General features: G+C 46.0%; 1 protein-coding gene across 1 annotated transcript; it reads left to right on the top strand.

The window, feature by feature from the left end:
- The first annotated feature begins 3507 nt into the window (after positions 1–3507).
- CHMP4B (charged multivesicular body protein 4B) lies at positions 3508–19140 on the top strand. The gene is given in 6 exon segments (XM_040435330.1): positions 3508–3810; positions 3812–3827; positions 11144–11321; positions 12305–12419; positions 13876–14002; positions 17930–19140. Coding segments are annotated over 6 exon segments (669 nt in total). The 5' UTR covers positions 3508–3642; the 3' UTR covers positions 17995–19140.
- Positions 19141–22887: the final 3747 nt, after the last annotated feature.

Here is a 22887-nt window from a genome sequence, read left to right on the forward strand (position 1 = left end):
TGAGACTATGGAACTCTCTGCCTGAGGAGGTGGTGATGGTGAGTACAATAAAGGAATTCAAGAGGGGCCTGGATGTATTTCTGGAGTGTAATAATATTACAGGCTATGGCTACTAGAGAGGGGTCGTTGATCCAGGGGGTTATTCTGATTGCCTGATTGGAGTTCGGGAAGAATTTTCCCCCCCCTTAAGTGGGGAAAATTGGCTTCTACCTCACAGGTTTTTTTTTTTGCCTTCCTCTGGATCAACTTGCAGGATGACAGGCCGAACTGGATGGACAAATGTCTTTTTTCGGCCTTATGTACTATGTTACTATTGCATAATTACAAAAAGCTGTCTCACAAACGTGATTAAAAGAACATAGGTGCAGGGAAAAGCGACATCATCTGGAGGATGAACACAGCGGATACTACGTTCATGGATCTGTCCATCTACATAAACATGATCGACAATAAAGTGCAAGTGCAGAAACATATTGCCAATTAATCAAATGGACGAGGAACGATTACCCATGCTGTGCTCCCTCCAGGATTATGTGCAATTGATGGCTGGCACTCTACTTGGGCGTAGTTTCCTTCGGTGCTCAGTGATGGAGGATATCTCCACAATAATGTTGTAGATTATTCACGGCACTCGAATTAATGCAAATAAAATTGAAAATTTATTGAAAAGCCACCAGTGGTTATCAGTTTGATTAGGCCAACGTTTCAGTCCTCCTGACCAGAAGGAGAGTGGCGTTGCTCCTTCTGGTCAGCATAACTTTTGAGGCCGTTGAACAAGGTCGAGGACCCAAACGTTGCCTAATCAAACTGATAACCACTGGTGGCTTTTCATAAATTTTCAATTTTATTTGCATTAATTCGAGTGCCGTGAATTAATCTACAACATTATTGTGGAGATATCCTCCATCACTGAGCACCGAAGGAAACTACGCCCAAGTAGAGTGCCAGCCATCAATTGCACATAATCCTGGAGGGAGCACAGCATGGGTAATCGTTCCTCGTCCATTTGATTAATATGGAATATGTTTTCTGCACTTGCACTTTATTGTCGATCATGTTTATGTAGATGGACAGATCCATGAACGTAGTATCCGCTGTGTTCATCCTGCAGATGATGTCGCCTTTTCCCTGCACCTATGTTCTTTAAAGGGCTGTTTCACACGAGCGAGTCCATTGCGGGAATCACGCTCCGTGTGTGAGTGTTATCCTCCGCTCTGGACTTGCAGGAGCGCACGGCATTATCATGATTTATAATGCTATGTGTCTCTGCATGGCCTTTTTCCCACCGAATCATAGCGACATAAAGCTGTCAGTATGATTCTGTAGAAATAAGGTCATAGCATTATAAATCATGATATTGCCGTGCACTCCTGCAAGTCCAGAGCGGAGGATCACACTCACACACGGAGCGTGATTCCCGCAATGGACTCGCTCGTCTGAAACAGCCCTAAATCATGTTTGTGAGACAGCTTTTTGTAATTATGCAATAAAATGACATTAATTCATAAGCGGTCTGGTAGTTGTTTGTAGGTTCTATGTTCTGGTGTATACCACAGGCTTATGTCAGCAATTCTATTCATTTGAATAGTATAGGAATCCCTGATTGGGGGCATATATTGGGTTTATACAGTGGCACGAAGCAGCTGATTTCAGGCAGGTCAAAGCTCCACCACCTCAGCCGAAGGGAGCTGTTTGTCCTTCCCTTCTGCACCTCGTTTGCCCCACAGACAGGATCCGTTTTTTGTGGGTTATTGTTCTGATGGATCAGAGGAAGGGCGAATTAATCAGTGATGTCAACACAACCGTACTGCTGACACCCTCTCCACTCTGTCAGGGGGCTCCACTTGTATAAGCGTTTAATAGAACAGGTTCTGTAGACATCTATGTGGAATCAGCTGACGACGATGTAAAAGAAGTGCGCTTCTTCTTGGCGCTAACATCGACCTGTAAGGCTGAGTTCACACTTGAGTTTTTTGGTCAGTTATGGCCCCGTGACTGCCCAAATAAGTGAAGTGTGCAGTGATTCTAAGGCCTCTTTCACACGGGCGTCATGTTTTTGGCCCGGATAAGATGCGGGTGCGTCGCGGGGAAAATGCACGATTTTTCCCCGCGAGTGCAAACATTGTAATGCGTTTTGCACGCGCGTGAGAAAAATCGGCATGTTTTGGTACCCAAACCCGAACTTCTTCACAGAAGTTCGGGGTTTGGAGATCGGTGTTGTGTAGATTTTTATTATTTTCCCTTATAACATGGTTATAAGGGAAAATAATAGCATTCTGAATACAGAATGCATAGTACAATAGGGCTGAAGGGGTTAAAAAAAAAAAATTCGAATAATTTAACTCACCTTAATCCACTTGTTTGCGCAGCCCGGCATCTCTTCTGTCTTCTTCTTTGAGGAATAGGACCTTTGATGACCTCACTACGCTCATCACACGGTCCATCACATGATCTTTTACCATGGTGATGGATCATGTGACGGACCATGTGATGAGTGTAGTGACGTCCCCACAGGTGACGTCCCCCCATGCGTGAAAATCACCGCTCACCTGCACAGCCCCATAGAAATGAATGGGTCCAGATTCAGTGCGGGTGCAATGCGTTCACCGTGGAAATCTCGCCCATGTGCAGTGATTCTAAGAGCGACGCCTGTCACCTGCATGTCATACGGACTCACAGTATTATTTCACTACCACAGCAGACTTCCTATGCGTGTTACTGCAATGCGCAGTGTTCTACACCATTATAAAGGCTCTCTGCAGCCAGGAAATAGCCGGGGTTTTTTTTAAACGTGAATCGCCGTGAATAAATTCAGATAGAACCGGAATTATTTTAAAAAAATTCGGTGAACCGGCGAATTAAATTTTTGAAAAATTCGCTCATCTCTACCGACTATAAAATTTAGCCCCTTTTAGTTTTTTTCCAGGTCTGCTTTAAGCTGCCAGTCCGCCCCTTCCTGCGTTTGTTGGATACTGTGACATGACGGAAGCTGGATAGTGGCGGGCACGGTGATGAAAGCTATGTACCCATATGTATCATGCTAGGAAAGTGTGAGTGTGATACTGGCCGGCTGCACTATGAGCTCACCCCCACCTGACTGTGACACACAACTGCTGCCATGTGTAGCAATAGACCCATCTAGGTCACACAGCCCAGCCCGCACACACCCATGCTTAACGCGCATGCGCGCCCTACTGTGGCTGACGTCACATGACACTAGTCGCTACACAAGCTTTTCTATCTTGGGAAAAGGAGGGCGGACATCTTTGAAGTGGTTAAACCCTTAGTTACTCTCTATAAAATATTGCAAGTTGACTCTTGGAAGTAGAATATCCCCGGTTAGTGTAACAGCACAGCGTTAACGAAGTACTGTTCTGAAGTGCTTCTACGTGTTTTACGAGAATTGCAGCAGACATGCCCTATAGTAAAATGGCTTCCGGACCGTCAGAGTAACGCCCCCTTTCCGTGTGAGGTGAGCGCGTGACTTGGTGACGCCAGTACGCCGGGGGCTGACGGGACTAGTCCGGTTGTCGTCGTCGCAGGGAAGGAGCTTTCAGTCCTCCGGTCGTGAAGCCGAGCTCCCAGCGCTAGGCTCGGTCTCCAGGGTGTCCGTGTGGTCAGTCGCGTCCTTACGCCGGGGAAATGTCGGTGTTTGGGAAGCTGTTCGGCACCGGGGGTAAGGGTGGCAAAGGCCCCAGCCCCCAGGAGGCCATCCAGAAGCTGCGGGACACCGAGGAGATGCTGGCCAAGAAGCAGGAGTTTCTGGAGAAGAAAATCGAGCAGGAGCTGACGACGGCGAGGAAGCACGGCCACCAAGAACAAGAGAGGTGAGAGAGGACAACCCTCAACTGTTGTCTCGGTGCATGCTGGGAGTTGTGGTTCAGCTGCAGGGCCTCAGGTTGCACATCACTGCTTTACTCGGCACTATGTAACTGATGAGAGTAGTAGTATATATGGACTGATAATGATACTCACTGATGAGAGTAGTAGTATAGATGTACTGGTAATGATGGTCACTGATGAGAGTAGTAGTAGTATATATGGACTGATAATGATAGTCACCGATGAGAGTAGTAGTAGTATAGATGCACGGTAATCATAGTCACTGATGAGAGTAGTAGTAGTATAGATGTACTGGTAATGATGATCACCGATGAGAGTAGTAGTATATATGGACTGATAATGATAGTCACCGATGAGAGTAGTAGTATAGATGAACTGTAATCATGGTCACTGATGAGAGTAGTAGTAGTATAGATGTACTGGTAATGATGATCACCGATGAGAGTAGTAGTATATATGGACTGATAATGATAGTCACTGATGAGAGTAGTAGTATAGATTGGACGGTAATCATGGTCACTGATGGGTGTAGTAGTATAGATGGATTGGTAAGCATGGCTCTGATGAGAGTAGTAGTATAGATGGACTGATATTCTATGTTCTCATCTGGCGTCCTTGTGCCGTACACATAACTGTATTCACTGAAGGTCCAGGGAATTCCTGGTTACTGCTTCAAAAGTGGCTACAACTAGTGTTGAGCGAACTTGTGTTTTAAGTTCGGCGTCTAAAGTTCGGGTTATCGAAGAATCCCGTTATGGATTCTAAATTCCATTATGGTCCGTGGTAGCGGAATCCATAACGCGATTCTTCGATAACCCGAACTTTAGATGCCGAACAAAAGTTCGCTCAACACTAGCTACAACTAAAAGTAAGCTAGCCCTTTAAGACCTGTCATACATGTCTCACCCTCCGCTGACGGCTCTGGATCGGGGAGAGCTTTGTCATCAGAGGTAGACGACTAGTATCACACTAGCAGCAAACGTGCCGAGAGGCGGCCGGAATAAAACTACAACATACTCCTTCCCGCCCCCATTATAGTGACTGGGGCCGGAGCAGACAGCTGTCATGGGCTCCTGATTGGATGTTACAGCTGTCACTCAGAGCCGAGGGGAGCGACTGTGATGCAGCTTAAAGGAGTTTTCCAAGATTTTGCTACTGATCAGGTTAGGTCATCAGTATCTGATCGAGGCGGTCTGACACCCAGCACCTCCGCCTCCCGCAGCTCACAGTGCCGTACATTATATAGCGGTTGTGCTTGGTATCGCGCTCGGCCCCCATTCACCGCTCCTAGGCCATGTGACCAATTCTGGTGTCTTCGCTGGTGCTCACAGGAGAGCTGCTGCCTTGTCAAACAGCTGATCGGCGGGGGTCTTGGGTGTCAGACCCCCACCGATTAGATACTGCCGACCTATCCAGAGGACAGCTCATCAGTATTAAAGTCTTAGAAAACCCCTTCACAGTGAAGCTCCACCTCCAGGGCACTTGCAGAAGCCAAATGTGCATGAATAAAACTTTATATTCACACTACTCCTGATGAGAAAAGCTCCACAATAGGTATGTTTGCACTGTTCTTCCCACCACTGCCTCGCGGTCCGTAGTCTTGCAGTTGCTGAATCCCCTTAATCTAATATCTAGCCACAAAAAATGGTTAAAAAAAAAGTTGAAAATTCACAAATGTCATAAAAAAACTACCATGGTATACAACCCCACTAAGGATAAACGGCTACACGTGCCACGCAACAGAAAAGGCTATGGCGACATTTCAGTACAATGGTGTCACAGTGCGACAGGCGACATTCCATCCAAGTCCGATTTTTGTGGTTGCATGTCGCCAGACACCGTGAAATACATTACATGAAATGGCGCCATATGCTCTATTTTTTTTTTTTATCACAGTGTAATTTTTCTTTCTATGGTTCCCCCCCCCCCCCAAAAAAAAAAAAAACGGACAGCACATGGATGTCATCCGTGCGGCTGGGCCACAAATGATAGAACCTGTCCTATTCTTGTCTGTTTTGTGAACACGAATAGACCTTTTTACAGAGCGCCCTGCGAAATTTTGTGAGACGCACATAGACGGCATCTGTATTTTCTGGATCCTAAACAGATCTGGTCGTGTGCAGGAGAGGAAATGTGAGACTTCTGGTGCTGGGACCTGAGAAGTCCTCCGGCTGCAGTGCCCAGAGGGAATCAGACTGGAAATTCTGGGTTGAGGAGACTTTCTACAGAAACTGAAGGCGCTCATAAATCTGGGCAGTTCACTGTAGCTTCCCTGGTAGCCTCAGCTCGTCACAGGTCTCATCCACCCCACCCCAAAGCCAGGTCCTGCTTCTGAGATCTGAGGGTCTCATTTGTGGCCCTGGCTTAGAACGGGGTACGAGTTGCGATTCCTGGAAATTCCAGCACAAACCTAAAAGCCTCTGCGCAGGGGACCCTCACTTCACCTCGTGCGATAGCCCCACAGTGACTGCATTAGGGTCCATGGGTGGTGTCTCTGGTAGGTCTGTACTTACTGCCGAGGGTTCCTCTGCCTAGGGATTAGAATAATAGATAGAACACCCCCGCCCCTCCCCCCACGAGGTTCACATATGGTGTAAACACAACCAGTTTGCCTCTGAAGATTTGCAGCAAATCCAAAGCATTTTACATTACCAGCTAAGTGGATGAGAAGAAATCTCCTCCAAATACTGCAGGAAAAAAACCTTACTTCTGGTACAAAATGACGGAAGTGAAGGGAGAGCAGCCGCGCATGTGCGCCCACCCTCCATTCACAAGTATTCCGGGTGTTCCGAAAATAAGCGAGTGCACCAGTCTCATAGCCGAGGATGGAGAGGGGGACGCCCCAAATGTGTGGTGCCGCAGCTGGGTGCAGGTCCCATCTCAGACATTTGGGGCATATCCTAGCAATATGTACTAAAGGTTGAGCTGGGACAAACCCTTTAAAGAGGTTGTCCAGTTTCACAGCTGAACCCAGAAATATCCTGATCTTCACCCTCCTTGCCCCCCTGACATTTCATGCTCCGATGCTCTCCTTTGCCCTGTGCTGGTGACGTCACAGGCTCTCCATGGGTAAAGCTCGGCAGAGTGAGCCTGGCAGGCTTAGCACTGCCGTAGCTTGTAAAATGGCTAGCGCGCCCATCAGAGCCTGGCAGTGCAATATATACTGGATTGAACAAGGCAAGGGAGAGCATCGGAGCGTGAAATTCTTCGAAGGTCACGTCGGGGGTTGGAGGGGTGAAGATTGGGCATATGTCCAGCTTCAGATCTGAATCCGGACTACCCCTTTACGGTCGTATTTGCAGAAACATGGTCTGCGTGCCGACCGCAGCTCCTCTGACCTGAACTCGCTGCATCATGTGAGTACCGGACACTAGACCCGTGGTTGGACTGGAACCTGTAGCCTCGTACATCCCTACGATGCAGTGAGTTTGGGTCGGACAAGTCGCGTTCGTGTCCACGAAATGCGATCTTCATGTGGAGAAGGAAGATAACCGCAGTATCGAGGGATTTTAAATTGATGGCCTATCCTCAGGACAAGCTATCAATATCTGATCGGCAGCACTACACAGCTCCACCCTTTGTGTAGTGGACAGCTCTCTTCCCATTGACGTGTCCGGGAGCAGCGCTGCAGTTACCAACTCCGTCCACTGCACAATGGGGTGGAGCTGCTGGGTGTCTGATCCCCGCTGATCAGATGCTGATTGTCTGACCTGATGATAGACCATCAATATTAAAACCCTGTGGACAGGTAACGGGGAGTAAAGCGGAGGTAGTTCCTCCTGCAGTGTCCATGGTAATCCTGTAATTCATTGCCTGGTGAGCGGGGCGGGCTGTGTGTGCACAGGGAGGGGGTGCACTGTTGCTAGGACGGTTGCTAGGTGTCGCACCCAGTCAGGGTGCAGGGACACTGTGCTGGTCTCTGTAGGCTTTTATGACAGGTGTGAGGCAGGTTCCAGCTTGTAGGGCGTTCAGCTTTGATCTGGAGATGTGATTGATGTGTGCGGAGAACGAATTCTTCCCCCCTCACTTGGATTTGTGTATAAATGGTTTCCGGTCAATGCTGGATGTGCGCTGTAACTGGTTAGGATATGTTCACATGCGGCGTACATGGACTTGCGGACAGAAAATGGAGTGAATTCAGAATAGAGAAGTCATACCTCTCCTTTATACTTTCTCTCCTTTATATGATCCAAAACTGCACCAGAAAACCTGCCTGGCCACTTGCAGATGGTGGACATATTCAAGTGAATAGGTCCGCATCCGAAAACTGCGTGCACGTGTAGGGGGCCCATGTATAGCGGACCACTGTTTGCAGACCGGGCGCACATGAGCGCACACAGGTTTCACGCTTGTAGAGGCAGCTTCCTGAAATGGGTTATGATAGGGCATGCTACAAAAAACCCAAATCCACAGCATAGCCCGAGATCTACAGACAGTGGGGGTCATTTATCAAAGACCGGCGTTTTACGCCAGTCTTTGATATCCCCTGCACTGCCGGAGGATGCGGCTAATTTATAATAAGGTGCAGGGCCTCGTCATAAATTAAGGGCATCCTCTCTCCAACATATACTTTCGTTTCCAGGCGTAAATGTTCTGAATTTGCCGGGGCCAATGGTCACTCTCCAGTAGCTACGACGGCGTAAAATTGTCTGTGCGACAACATTTTGTCTCACAGGAGTCTAAACATATCAAAAAGGGTCCTTGCGACTGGTGTTAGTAAATGACCCCCATTGTTTCTAGGCAGCTGAAATCACGACTCGCCATGGGGGGGGGGGGGGGGGGGGCGGCGACTGATAGCAACCGCGGCCAGTCATCCCAGTACAGAGGAGACGGGCGTAGGAATCAATGGGGATGAAACGCAGATGATTGGGGCGTGTCCTTCATTTAATGAGATTGTGACCATGTACAGTCCTGATCAAAAGTTTACGACCACTTGAAAAATGGCAAAAAATCATATTTAGCATGGCTGGATCTTAACAAGGTTCCAAGTAGAGCTTCAACATGCAACAAGAAGAAATGAGAGAAAACATTTTTTGAGCATTCAATTAATTGAAAATAACGATTAAACTGAAACAGGCTGTTTTTCAGCTGATCCAAATTTTAGGACCACGTGCCTTTTTAAAAGGCCAAATCTGTGCAAAGATGTGGATTCATTGTCATTTTCTGTCAGGTAGTCACTCGTTGTGATGGCAAAGGCAAAAAAACTCTCCCTTTTTGAACGTGGTCGGGTTGTTGAACTGCATAAGCAGGGTCTCTCACAGCGCGCCATCGCTGCTGAGGTGGGACGCAGTAAGACAGTCATTTGGAATTTCTTAAATGATCCTGAGGGTTATGGAACAAAAAAGTCGAATGGAAGACCCAAAAAAATGTCATCAGCACTGAGCCGGAGGATCCAATTGGCTGTCCGTCAAGACACTGGACGATCCTCGACCCAAATTAAGGCCCTTACTGGTGCTGACTGCAGCCCCATAACCATCAGACAGCATCTGAGACTGAAGGGCTTCAAAAACAAAAAACGTCTTCAAAGACCTCGTCTCCTTGAACGCCACAGAACTGCTCGTTTGGACTTTGCAAGAGAGCACCAAACATGGGACATTCAAAGGTGGAAGAAAGTTTTATTCTCTGATGAGAAAAAATGTATCCTTGATGGTTTCCAACGTCACTGGCATGACAAGCAGATCCCACCTGAGATGTTTTCTACGCGCCACAGTGGAGGGGGCGCCATAATGGTCTGGGGTGGTTTTTCCTTCAGTGGAACAATGAAGCTTCAGGAAGTGCAGGGGCGTCAAACGGCCGCTGGCTATGTCCAGATGTTGCAGAGGGCATTCCTCATGACTGAGGGCCCGCGTCTGTGTGGTAACGACTGGGGTTTTCAACAGGACAACGCTACAGTACACCAATGCCCCGCAGGACAAGGGACTTCTTCCAGGAGAATAACATCACTCTTTTGGCCCATCCTGCGTGTTCCCTTGATCTAAATCCATTTGAGAACCTTTGGGGATGGATGGCAAGGGAAGTTTACAAAAATGGACAACAGTTCCAGACAGTAGATGGCCTTCGTGCGGCCCGTCTTGACCACTTGGAGAAATGTTCCCACTCACCTCATGGAAACGCTTGCATCAAGCATGCCGAAACAAATTTTTGAAGTGATCAACAATAACGGCGGAGCTACTCATTACTGAGTTCATGTTTGGAAGTTGGATTTCTGTTTTGGGGGGGGGGGGGGGGGGGGGGGGGGGGTTAGTTTTTTTTTTTTTTGGAGGTGTGGTCCTAAACGTTTCAGTTTATTCGTTGTTTTCATTAAATTGAATGCTCAAAAAATGTTTTGTCTCACTCCCATTTCTTCTTGTTGGATGTTTAAAGCTCTACTTGGAACCTTGTTAAGATCCAGCCATGCTAATATTATTTTTTTGCCATTTTTCAAGTGGTCTTAAACTTTTGATCAGGACTGTATTAGAAAAACATTCTTCAGGAATTCTCAAAAGGTTTGGAAGCCCAAACGTTCAAATGGCCATTTCCATATTGCAAGGGTCAGCAACCTTCGGCCCTCCAGCTGCTTTGAAACTACAACTCTCAGCATGCACACTTGCCTGGCATTTTTTTTTACTTTATTTTTTTATGTCCCATAGAAGTGAAAAGAGGATTCTAGGAGTTGTAGTTTCAGAACAGCTGAAGTGCCAGAGGTTGCTGATTCCTGCCATATTGTAAACTGATGGCGTATCACTAGGAATTAGCTATCACTATAGCTATGATTGGTGGCCTTCTGACCTCTGGGACCCTCGGTCATCCTGAGAATGAAGAGGCTGCAGCAGTGATTCACCCATGCACATCGGCCCTTGACTATGAGGGTGAGACCATGAAAGGGTTGTAACACTCGATTATCGCTGTGGCCTCTTCGTCTGCCAGAGGTCGGACCCCCTACCATTATAAAATGATGGCTATACCCCACCGATAGAAATAACCCTTTAGAAAATGAAAAGTCTACTTTTTTACATTTAAGAAGATATATTATAATGAAGCAAAAAAAAATATTTTGTCGACAGCAAATAGGGTGGGATTTGGTGCTGTTCGGCGCTCCATCTTTCCTTCACGCTTGTTCTTCTTCCTACAGCAGTCCCCATCACTAGGAGTGTTGTGCGGTAATACAACACTAATGGGAAGTGTGCCTGCCTGTCCTCTGACGTGGCCCGGTATGAATGGTCTTGTCATGACAGTGAAGGTATCACGGGCTTAGTATCTTTTGTGTGAAACCCCTCGCCGTACATTTATGCATCTACTCTTTCTTTCTTTCTGCCTGTAGCTGCCCTACAAGCCCTTAAACGTAAGAAGAGATACGAGAAACAGTTGGCGCAGATTGACGGGACGTTATCCACCATTGAATTCCAGAGGGAAGCCTTAGAAAATGCCAACACGAACACGGAAGTCCTGAAGAACATGGGCTATGCCGCTAAAGCCATGAAAGCTGCTCATGACAACATGTAAGTAAAAAGTTGTGTCGGAATTATGGTGTATTTCTGAGGCTGTGGCCAGTGCCCCATATAGTGCCTGTGGACCACCGCTGCAGGGCCATAGCAAGCCTGTCATCAGATCTGGGCTTTACTAATTACATGCTAGGTCCCATCGGTAATGTTGGGTTTGTTTTCTCAGCATAGCCATTTTGAAGAAATGACCTTTATAAAATGTACCTGACATGCTCAAACTCTGTGACCTGGAGTCACCGGGGCAGCTTTGTGCCCCTTCCCCCCCCCCCTTAACTCCTTCTCAATTTGACATTCCTTTAGCTTGGCACATCCGAAGTTTCATGCTAGCTAGAGGAGTGTCTTTCAGAGCTGGCTGGACAGGCTTGATATTATGTACTGTAGATGGTGGGATATTCAACGTCTTCACAATTTTACGTAAACGATCATTTTTCTACAATTTTTAGGCCCAGGTTTTTTGCAGGTCGGTGAAGCTCTGACACTATTTGCGTCTCAGAAAAATATACAAATACCTTCCGTGTTGCTTCCACGTTTCTTGCAGACCCATTGAATTCATTGGGTTTGTGGTCCGCATATTGTGGCATGTTCTATCTTGCAGAACGGGCATACAGATGCGGAAAGCATACAGATCATCCGTGCGCTTTCCGTAAGTCCCAAAAGATAGAATAGGTCTGCAAAATGCAAACCTCACACCGGACATGGTCGTGTGCACGAGTGTCCCCATTTTTGGGGAATTGTTCAGACGCTCCAAGGTCATTTTATAAAATGCTTAAAAAGCCTACACCAGTACAAGCCCTTGAGTATATGGGGGTCCTAGTAGGGGAGAGGCCCCTTACTGATTACTGCAGGCTGCTGATGCAGGGTCTGCTGCAGTCGGGGTCGCTGGGCAGTTTCAGCTTCAAATGTGGGTGGTCAGAATAAGTTTGTGTGGTCCGTCTTCACGTTGTATCCGCTGTTGCTAACACTTTTTTCTCTCCCCACAGGGATATTGATAAAGTGGATGAACTCATGCAAGATATTGCTGACCAGCAGGAGTTGGCCCAGGAGATCTCCGACGCAATCTCGAAACCCGTTGGCTTTGCTGACGATTTTGATGAGGTAAGTCGCCGACTACCTTTTACTGCTTCATTTGTTTCGGAAGTGTCATTTTAAAGCCCAAGTCCACAAGGTGCAGTACACAATCTAGTAGGTGTTTCCGTGAATGTATATGATGGTAGTTAGGACCACAGATGAATAAACATGCATAATAACCACCATTATGTGAGCCGGGCCTCTGCTTACAGTGGTGATGGCTACGGCAGTGAGCCGAGGAAAAAAAAACGTCAGTTTCTTTCCCCCCCATTTTGTGGTGGTCTAGTAACCCCAGCACTGGTGATTATCTATTTTCTGGGGGATGGCTTTGCAGAATTAGCTGGTTCTAACCTAAAATCTTCTCCTGGTGGTTTTTTACATCGTGTGTCTTGTATCTTTAGAGGGGTTTTCCCCCCTCACAGCGCTGTCCGTTAGATAGTGGCTGTTCTCGGTATTGCAGCCCAGCCCCATTCACTTGACCAGGATTGAGCTGTGCCTTGACCACACAACAGGCCCAGGAAGAGGGCAAATGGTCTATAGTCTGCTGTTAGTGATACCTAGTACAGGGTTATGAACCACACGATCGTATTTTCGGTCTACGTCCAATCCATTTTATATTTTTATTTTTGAGGATGGCATTGGGGACCTGTTCATTTCAATGGGGCCACAAAAAATGCAGAGAGCACACAGTGTGTCCGTTCCGTGGCCTCTCAAAAAGACAGAACATGGACCGCAAAACGGATACAGTCGTGTGAATAGCTGCTAACTCTATGCTATGCGATTCTGCTTATTTATCTATTTTCTTGCTTTTTTGCAACCATTCGCAAGGCAGAAATTTCCTTTAATTTATTTCCTGCTTTCTAAATATCCTTTTCTGATTTTTATATTATGAAACAAGATGGCTGTCAGATCTGTGTGTAGATTTTAGACTATCCCAGGGGAAGGAAACATCCCCATTAATATTTTGGCACAGAATCAACGCTCCTGTACAGTTTCACAAGAACGTGGAGATCCGGTGTTGTCACCTTTGGACTCTGTCCTTTGTCGTTAAGCCTTTTGATAATTTTCCAGCCGAGTTTATACGTCAGTAGATTTGCAGCCATTTTCAGCGTTACATAGAATTTGTGAGGAGTTTTGGTTTTCTGGTGTGGTTTGTGCAGTAAATAGGATTATGGGCCATGTGGTTTCAGCAGTGATAACTATTCTTAGCAGGTTTGAGCTCGGCCCTCTAATTACCGCTATTTTGGGCTGAGCACTCGCCATCAGGATTACAGGAATTGGTTAAATTAAGACCGACTGTAAAGTAACTTGTCAGGTCTGTAACGCTCTACGAGCACAAGCTCATTGAGGGAGCAGTCATTTGTCGTGTCCAATTTGTAAAGGGACGAGAACCCTGAATTAACCCTTCCTGATGGTGCCTGCACATAGGGCTATAGTGGGTGTATATACTGTGATTGATCTAACCTACCTCTGTTCATTCCAGGATGAATTGATTGCGGAGTTGGAAGAACTAGAACAGGAGGAACTAGACAAGAATCTTCTGGAGGTCCACGGCCCAGAAACTGTACCCCTTCCAAATGTGCCTGCTGCTTCTCTACCTGCAAAGCCCGGTAAGTGCTACTAGCAGTGCAGTGCACAGTAGATGTATTTACAGAAGCTACATATGATCATAGGAGACAGGTGACACTTTGACCTCTGGGACCCCCACTAAACATGAGAATGGGGTTCCTGGAGGGAACAGAGTGATGGTCACACGTGTACGTAGGGGTGGGCGTTATTGCCTAAAATCTATATTGTGATATAATTTTAAGCATGTGCTATTGGCCTCCTTAGGGGCTAGAGCCCTTGTCCTATTCACCCTAATAGAGCTCTATTAGGGTAAATAGGATCTCACACTCTCCCTGCTGCTGTGTGCATAGTACACACAGCAGCAGGGAGCTGACCATGGCAGCCAGGGCTTGAGTAGCGTCCTGGCTGCCATGGTAACCGATCGGAGCCCCAGGATTACACTGCTGGGGCTCCGATCAGAAGCTGCCACCAATGATTTAATTGTGTGGAGGCCTGCAATTAATATAATACTTAGAAGAGGGGGTGTAGAAGGTAGGGGCTGTGGCCACTCCGCCACCAATGAATATAGTTAATATGCCTGAATACAAACGTAGTCTGCATGTGCCAGCCATATCCCATACCTGGCCTCTATTACTGCGAGCCGTGATCCCCCGCAATTAACCCCTCAGGACCTGAGGGGTTAATTGCGTTTGATCACAGCGTGCAGCCATAGAGGCTGGGTATGGGATATGGCTAGCACATGCAGGCTACGTTTGTATTCAGGCATATTAACTATATTCATTGGTGGCGGAGTGGCCACAGTCCCTCTCCTCCTCCTCCTCCTCTCTGTTCTCATTGGTGGTCAGCGGCAGCCGCACACAGTGGGACTTCCTCCTTCTCCACTGTAACGGCTCAGGAGAACATGGTGCGCGCCGAGATTTATATAGTTTTATATCGCATATAGTCTATATCGCCTACCCTTACGTGTACGTTCTCTTTATTCATCCCTATGGGATTGCCAGAGATGGTCAGACACTGTACTCGACTTCTCTTCTGCAGTTCCAAAGAGTTGAATGGAGCAACAGTATGCTTGTGTGATCGATCATTGCTTTATTCACTCAGGGACCCCATTCTCATGATCAGAAGGGATCCTACCCTTGGAACCCCTTATCAGTTACATTTTTTATCACCTTTCCTGTGGATAGGTAATGCATATTTTTAGTCGGACAACTGCTTTAAAGTGAGTGTAAAAAAAAAAAAAAGTTGCCATAATGGCCGTGCTTCCCTAATGTGTATATTCCCGTGTGTGTGTATATGTGTATATATATATATATATATATATATATATAATATATATATATATATATATATATATATATATATATATATATATATATTTTACACGCACACACGGGAATATACACATTAGGCAAGCACGGCCATTATGGCAACTTTTTTTTTTTTTGCCCATATTCCCTGTGATGTTCCGAAACAGTTCTTTTATCACAAAAAATACCCTACACCTGTTTCAGTGCCACCCCTGAACCGCACAGCCCTAGATAGGAGCCCAGTTTCCCTGGTTTGTTCCACAGTCTTGTTTTTTAAAACTAATTCTTTATGGCAATAGTGAGAGAATAATTTTTTTTCTAATGGAAACCTTTCCCATCTACCAGAAATATATTACATTACTCTCTAGTGATAATCTGATAATTACCGCAGTGTGTAACTTGTATCACTAAAGAAGCGGTCTGTATATGTTACACTAAAGATCAGATATGGACAGGGTAGGTACAGTGTAAAATGTAAACTTTATTGATATTTGTGTGTGTGTGTGGTACAAATGGTTGGTGCACTTGACACCATGATCTAGACACTGGTAAACATCTGGGCCATGGCATCAATAAACGGCCTAATTAGGTGCAACAGGGTTATTAGATGCACAAGTGCTCATCATTTGACAATCTGAGAACCAGTAAGGTCTCTGATAGGGGAAAGGAGGATAGATAACATGCACAAATGTCCATGTTACCCTCTCCCTGGGAACAGGTCCATAGGCAGAGACAATCTGTGTCTCTTCTCTGTGCAGCCTGTAAGCACTTCTCCACTGACCCCCCTCCGGGCTGGCTGAGATCACAACCGACTGAAGGGGGTGGGCTGCTTTAGGGTTCTTTCACACTTGCGGCAGGACGGATCTGACAAGCTGTTCACCATGTCGGATCGGTCCTTCTGCTATTTCGCCGTGCCAGCAGGGGCGGCACTCCGGCGCAGCACGGCGAAAGCGCCGGACTAAAAAGTCGGACATGCAGGACTTTTTAGTCCGGCGGCTTTCGCCGTGCTGCGCTGGAGCTCCGCCCCCGTCCCCATTGTAGTCAATAGGGACGGAGCGGCGGTCCGGCGGCACAGCAAAATAGCGGAAGGACGGATCCGACACGGTGAACAGCCTGTCGGATCCGTCCTGCCGCAAGTGTGAAAGTAGTCTAAACCCTTCATATCTCAGGATGTGTATCAGCTACAGATGTGATCCTAGTCTTGTTTTAAAGCTGATAGTCTAAGGGTACTTTCACACTTGCGTTTTTCTTTTCCGGCACTGAGTTCCGTCAAAAGGGCTCTATGCTGGAAAATAACTGATTAGTAATATCCCCATGCAGTCTGAATGGAGAGCAATCAGTTCAGGATGCATCAGTTCAGTCTTTTTGACTGATCAGGCAAAAGATAAAACTGCAGCATGCTACGGTTTTATCTCTGTCCCAAAAAACGGAACACTTGCCTGAATGCTGGATCCGGCATTTTTTTCCATAGGAATGTATTAGTGCCGGATCTGGCATTCAAAATACCGGAATGCAGGATCCGTCCTTAAGCAGACAGAAAAAAATAAATGCCGCATCCGTTTTGTCGGATGACACCGGAAAGACTGATCCGGCATTTCAAGGCATTTTTAAGACTAATCAGGATCGTGATCAGTCTTACAAATGCCATCAGTTGGCATACATTTTGCCGGATCCGGCAGGCAGTTCCGGTGACGGAACTGCTTGCCGGATCACTCTGCCGCAAGTGTGAAAGTAGCCTAAGCTTGCTGAGCTATGTCAAGAGATACAGCCTTTAGAAATTTTGGTCAGGAGTGAAAACTTCCCTTATACGCAGCTCTCACTTGGACCCATTTCTAATGGCTGTAACTCACGGCGTCTCGCAGCGAACGCCACAATCTTGGTCTTGTTCTAAAGCTTAAATTGTGGCTGTAGCCAATCACAGACGTGGACCCCCTTCTGCAGCCACACAGCCCTGAATGGTGTTAAATTTGTAATGCATTGGGAACATAAAAAGAGTAGTAACAGACTGCGCCTTTAAGAAGTCATCCCTAGCCACTCGCAGAAATGTTTAGTGAAAACTGGGGGAAAAAAAAAAATGTGAGTTATCGGGACTGTATTAAAAAATTTTTCTCTTCAAATTATTGAATTTGCCAGTGAAACTGAGTGTGCACTGTGTAATATCAGCATCTTGTCCTATGGGTATGTCCACATGTGATGTAAATGCTGCAGATACTTGACATTCACAGCACACACTGAGGCATGTCCATTCATGCTTTGGGATTTCCTTAGACTTTCCCGTTTTGCAGATGAAGCGCTGAGATCCTGCCGCAGTGCTGTTTCAGGTATTTTTTGCGGTGATGGATTTCAGAGAACTCTACTGCTCAATTTCCTGTGGAGGAAATTCGGCAGAAGAGTTGTCCCATGTGAATGTATGCTATTACTACAACATACATGCAATTCCATGCTCTGACACTAGGAGCTGCTGTGCTCTGGATTTGACTGTTCACTGGTAAGAATAACACTGTAGTAAATCGGGAAGAAAAAAAAAAAAACGCTGGAAGTATCTTTGTTTTTTGTTTTTTTTGGTGACCATGGCTTAAAGGGGACACGCTGTCCAGCTCCAGATTGTACACTAGAGAAGATTGGTCCATGAACTAACACGTTTTATGTTTTACTTTTTAGTCAAGAAGAAGCAAGAGGAGGATGATGACGACATGAGAGAACTAGAAAACTGGGCCGCAGTGTAAAGGCTGGAGAAATCTTACAAGGTCCACTGACGGAAAGACTGATAACGCTGTTGGAATTGGGTGTACATATATGTGGGACGCAAGGGGGAGGGGTACAGAAAAGGACTCGCCGTCTTTCTCCACCCCTGCTTCTTTCTCTGCCTGAAGCCTGGAACGTGAATTCCTAGAAACAAAACCGAGAGCGGCCATGGCTCATGGATACAGTGACAGTTCGTCATTTCATCATTTATCACTTTTAAGTTGGATTCAACCTATAGATGGCAGCCAGACGGCCATCATGGAACCCTTGACGGTTGCTTTCCCTGTCTGCTCGGCCTCATGTGCCTGTGCCCTCAATAAAACCTTGACTCCATGACTTCCTGAGCGCCCGTATTCCAGTCCTGTCTCAAAAGCTTGGTGTCCTACGATAGCAACGTGCCGCACCCTGTACATCGCAGGTTCCAGGACTGCGCTGGTCATACTCCATGTTCACACTACTCCTCTTAACGTCACTCACATTTTCTCTTTTAGTCTTTAAATGATCAGGCAGCAGCACAGAGGACTTCAGAAATAATACACGAGGGTCACACAAGCAGTCGGTGAGACCTGGTTAGGACTGGACAGGTTTTACATAAAAGCAATTGTATATTGGCTGTACAGAATCTAATGGATTCTAAATTCCTCCATCTTTATACAATTGAAATCTTATATTTTACAGTAGAGCGAGGAGCCTGGCACTAGGTGGCGCTGTGACCGCATGCATGTGCTCAGGCTCCAGCGCACACAGGGAGATTTGTATAGGTTGCAGTCTGTTTCCCCCCCCTGTCCACAGCTGCAGATGGAGGCCGTCAGGCTGGGATCCTCCGTCTGTCCGCACGTTGTGAACGCTGGCTTTCATCCATCTTGTTTACAAGCATCTCAGAGCCTTTCTTCAATCGCCTCACACAGCCACGCGCTCTTCTCTGACGGGGTGGAGCCGTACATCGCCGGCCTAGAAGAGGTAAATTCGGAACCAGAGGAGACCTTCTAATAATGTCTTTTTCTAGCTGTATTTCTTCACGCCAGTAATGTTACTGTTTAGTTAGGATGATTTGTGCGTTTTTCTTTTTCATTATTCAGTTGAAAATAGATTGCACTTTCTAATAAATAAAAAAAAAATACTCTCTATATTCTTAACTTGTTTTTATGGCGCAATTGCCCTTTCTTTACTTGGCCCAGAAGCCCCTTTTTAATAGGCGCAACAGCGGATGAAGAGGCGCCTCTCTGAGAGAAGTGAGTGTATGCCCATAGACGGCCGCACAGCTTTAGCTTTGTACATGGAGTGAATGTATTTTGCAATACTGTATGTCCCTGTTGATATCATTTCCAGGTTTTGAGACTGCATTCGCTCTGACTCATAAAAGGAAATAAAATATATTTCGAAACGTGAAAGTGAATGATTTGTGTTCTCCTCCAACTCTGTCCAAAAGCTTTTCATTTATGCGCTACAGTAGTTTAAAGGGGTTATCGGGCTATTTCTAACTGATGACACCATCAGTATCTAATCGATACCCGGGAACCCCGCCGATCAGCAGTTTGAGAAGACCCTGGGCCTTCTTACTGCTTAACCTTGTCATTAGTCAGGGGCCTAGGCCTGGCACAGTCCCATTCAAGTGGCAATACCATACACAGCCTCTATACAATGTACGGCGCTGTGCTGCTAATTGGTGGCAGTCTCTGGTGTCTAACCCCACCGATAATAAAAAATAAAATGGCTGCACACCATTATACATGCAAACAATAGAGCTAAGAAATGGGCGTCATTCTAAATAAAAGTGGTACAATACCGACTATAAATGAGTTCATGGAAGCTCTTAGCGCACATATTTGATCAAACGTGTGTCGGGCCCATCTACCAGGCGTCAAGGTGGCTTCTGCTGATTGGTCCCTAACACTAATATACCGCCTCTCTTTGGACTTACTTAAAGGGAACCTGTCACCAGTTTTATGTGTCTACTAAGGGCAACATAAATAAGTGACTGATTCTCTTAGCAAAATGCTGGGTCACTTTCTTTAATTGACCCAGTCAATCTGCCAACATCTTGTATTGAAAAGCTCCAGCTGATAATGATGAGTCCTGAATATTCATGAGCTCCTGACTCTCCCCGCCTACCTGCTGCTGATTGACAGTTATTTTCCATAGGAATCAGCAGCAGGTGGGCAGGGGAGTGGCTATAGCTCTGAATTAAATATACGCTGAACTCAATGACATCACGCTGGACTCAAATCAGCTCATTAGCATGCAGCATCTTTGTGTGTATATTATGAGGTAACCATCTGTCACACCAGTAAGTGAATACATCTAAGGTACTTTTTAGTAGTTAATGATTGTATATAATTAGTTAGATTATAATCAAATATCCACATGACAGGTTCCCTTTAAGCCTACAATATTCAGGGCAGTGTAGAGACCAGCTTTATATGTACTCTGCTCAGAAGTCCCAGGTAGATGGACATGTTCAGTCTAAAAGAGGCGCTACCCTCAATATATACTACAAGAAAATTTAGACTAGAACCTTCAGAATCAGTATTGTACCACTTTTATTTAGAATGACCCCCATTTCTTACCCCTATTGTTTGTATGTATAATGGTGTGCAGCCATTTTCTTTTTTATAATCGTGTTTGCTTCATGGATATGCACCTGTGATTCTGAAGGTTCTAGTCTAAATTCTCTTATAGTAACCCCACCGATCAGATACCGTTCCAGAGGATATTATGAGTTAGTTAGTTAACCCTGTTAATTCAGAAAGCTGGGATATGGGGTGCTGTTCGAAGGGTCATCACCATAGGCTTACATCTACACCACCGTCAGAAGGTAGTGCGTTCAAACAAAATGGATAACTGTTTTTTGCTTTTTTTTTGTAGTTGAATAATTGACTGCACTTTACAGAGAGGGTTGCAAGTTTCTGACCTATACTGACAAAAAGTATTCCAAAAAGGACACCCCATTGACATAAATTTAGTGATTGTTTGCACCACATGCTCTTTAAGTTAGTCTTTTTTTGCCTTTTGAAAGTTTTTACAAAAAGCTTAGGCCAGGAGACAGCTGTGTCTCAGGAAGTAGTGTGGGCTTACCCCCCCCCCCCCCTTTTTTTCTCTTTTTTTTTTTTCCCGGCAACTCCCACCCCCCCTCTTCTGGTCAGACTGGCAAAGGGTAGCATGTAATATTGATCGAGCACCAAAGTGCTCTGGTGCTTGAGTGGAACACCTCAGGGTGCTTGGGAGAACCTGAGCATTAAACCAGGCGCCCCCTGCTCTGAAGAGGGGAGAGTGCCTGGTTCATAGGAAAAGGTCAGAAATTGATGGAAACACCACCAAAATGGTTTTGGGAACAGCATGGGGAGGATGTCTGGATGCATCTTTGGGGGGGGGGGGGCACTATCGGGGCCCTATTTACTGGCACTGTATCTATTCTGCGAATTGCAACAACAAAGCTCCAGACTTTGATGCCTTAGCAAAAAAGGGAGACCAACAACACTGTTCCCACTAAAATCCAAGGTGAGTTATACATACTATGTTATGAAAGAAATACATTGCATAAAAGGTTTGTACAATAACTCTTTTTATGCTTTTCTACCTTGAATTAAACTAAACCTTTAATGTTCCGAAATGTTATTTTTATTAATTCACACAAACACCCCATCCATCAACTCTAGGTCCGGCCCCGGGTCCAATATATGAACCCATTGTGGCCCACGAGTCAAAAAGTTTGCCCACCTCTGATCTAAAACATTAGGGGTGAGGGCCTGCTGCTGATCTGACAATTGAAAAAAATTATGGGCGATTGGCAGCCTAATAGGCATGTTGATATGATGGAAGAGGAGGATGAGAAAAGGAAAATTGAACCATATACCCTTTTTTTTTTTTTGTGGTGGAAGGGGTGCATGGGAATAAAGTGTATTCAATACACCAATAAAAGCCACATTTAAAGTGCCTTTATGTTCAGCTGCTTTCTTCCTTTTTCCTGGAGTAGAGAAGTCAGGGGTAGAGATGGCCTTAAGGTTCGTGGCGAACTTTGCGCGTTCGCAATTCGCCGAACATGCGGCGATATTCGCGACCGCCATATTCTTTTACATTGTAAAGAACTTTGACCCATGACACATCTATCAGGTGGTACAGGGCAGCCAATTGAAAAGTTTCAGCACATGGACATTATTATTTATTATTAAAGCGCCATTCATTCCATAGTGCTGTACATATGATAAGAGGTATACATACATAATACAGACAATTGCACTAATCGTAAACAAGACAAGTTACAAACTGGTACAGAAGGAGAGAGGGCCCTGCCCGTGAGGGCTTACAATCTACATGGTATGGGAGAAGGACACAGTAGGTGCGGGTGAAGTTGGTCATGGCAGTATAGAGGCAGCAGGGTCACTGGTTGTAGGCTTGTCTGAAGGGGTGGGTTTTCAGGTTTCTTGTGAAGGATTCCACTGTAGGTAAGAGTCTGATATGGGGGATGCGCGGGAGAAATCTTGGAGTCGATTGTGGGAAGAGGCGATAAGAGGAGAGAAGGAGGTCTTGTGAGGATCGGAGAGTGCGTGTGGGGATGTATCGGGAAAGTAGCTCAGAGATGTAGGGAGGGGACAGGTTATGGACGGCCTTGTATGTATTTGTTACTACTTTGAAGTGAATTCGCTGGGCAATGGGGAGCCAGTGAAGGGAGAGGCAGGGGAGTAATAGGGTGAGAGGTGGATTAGTCGGGCAGTAGAGTTGAGGATAGATTGGAGGGGTGCGAGCGTGCTAGATGGATGGCCACAGAGGAGAATGTTGTAGTAGTCTAGGCGGGAGATGATGAGGGCATGTACAAGCATTTTCGCAGATTCAAAGTTAAGGAAAGGGCAGAATCCAAGGCAGCGGACTTGGTTGAC

This window comes from Bufo bufo, chromosome 6 (genome assembly GCF_905171765.1).
Source record: "Bufo bufo chromosome 6, aBufBuf1.1, whole genome shotgun sequence".
In the NCBI taxonomy this organism is placed as follows: domain Eukaryota; kingdom Metazoa; phylum Chordata; class Amphibia; order Anura; family Bufonidae; genus Bufo; species Bufo bufo.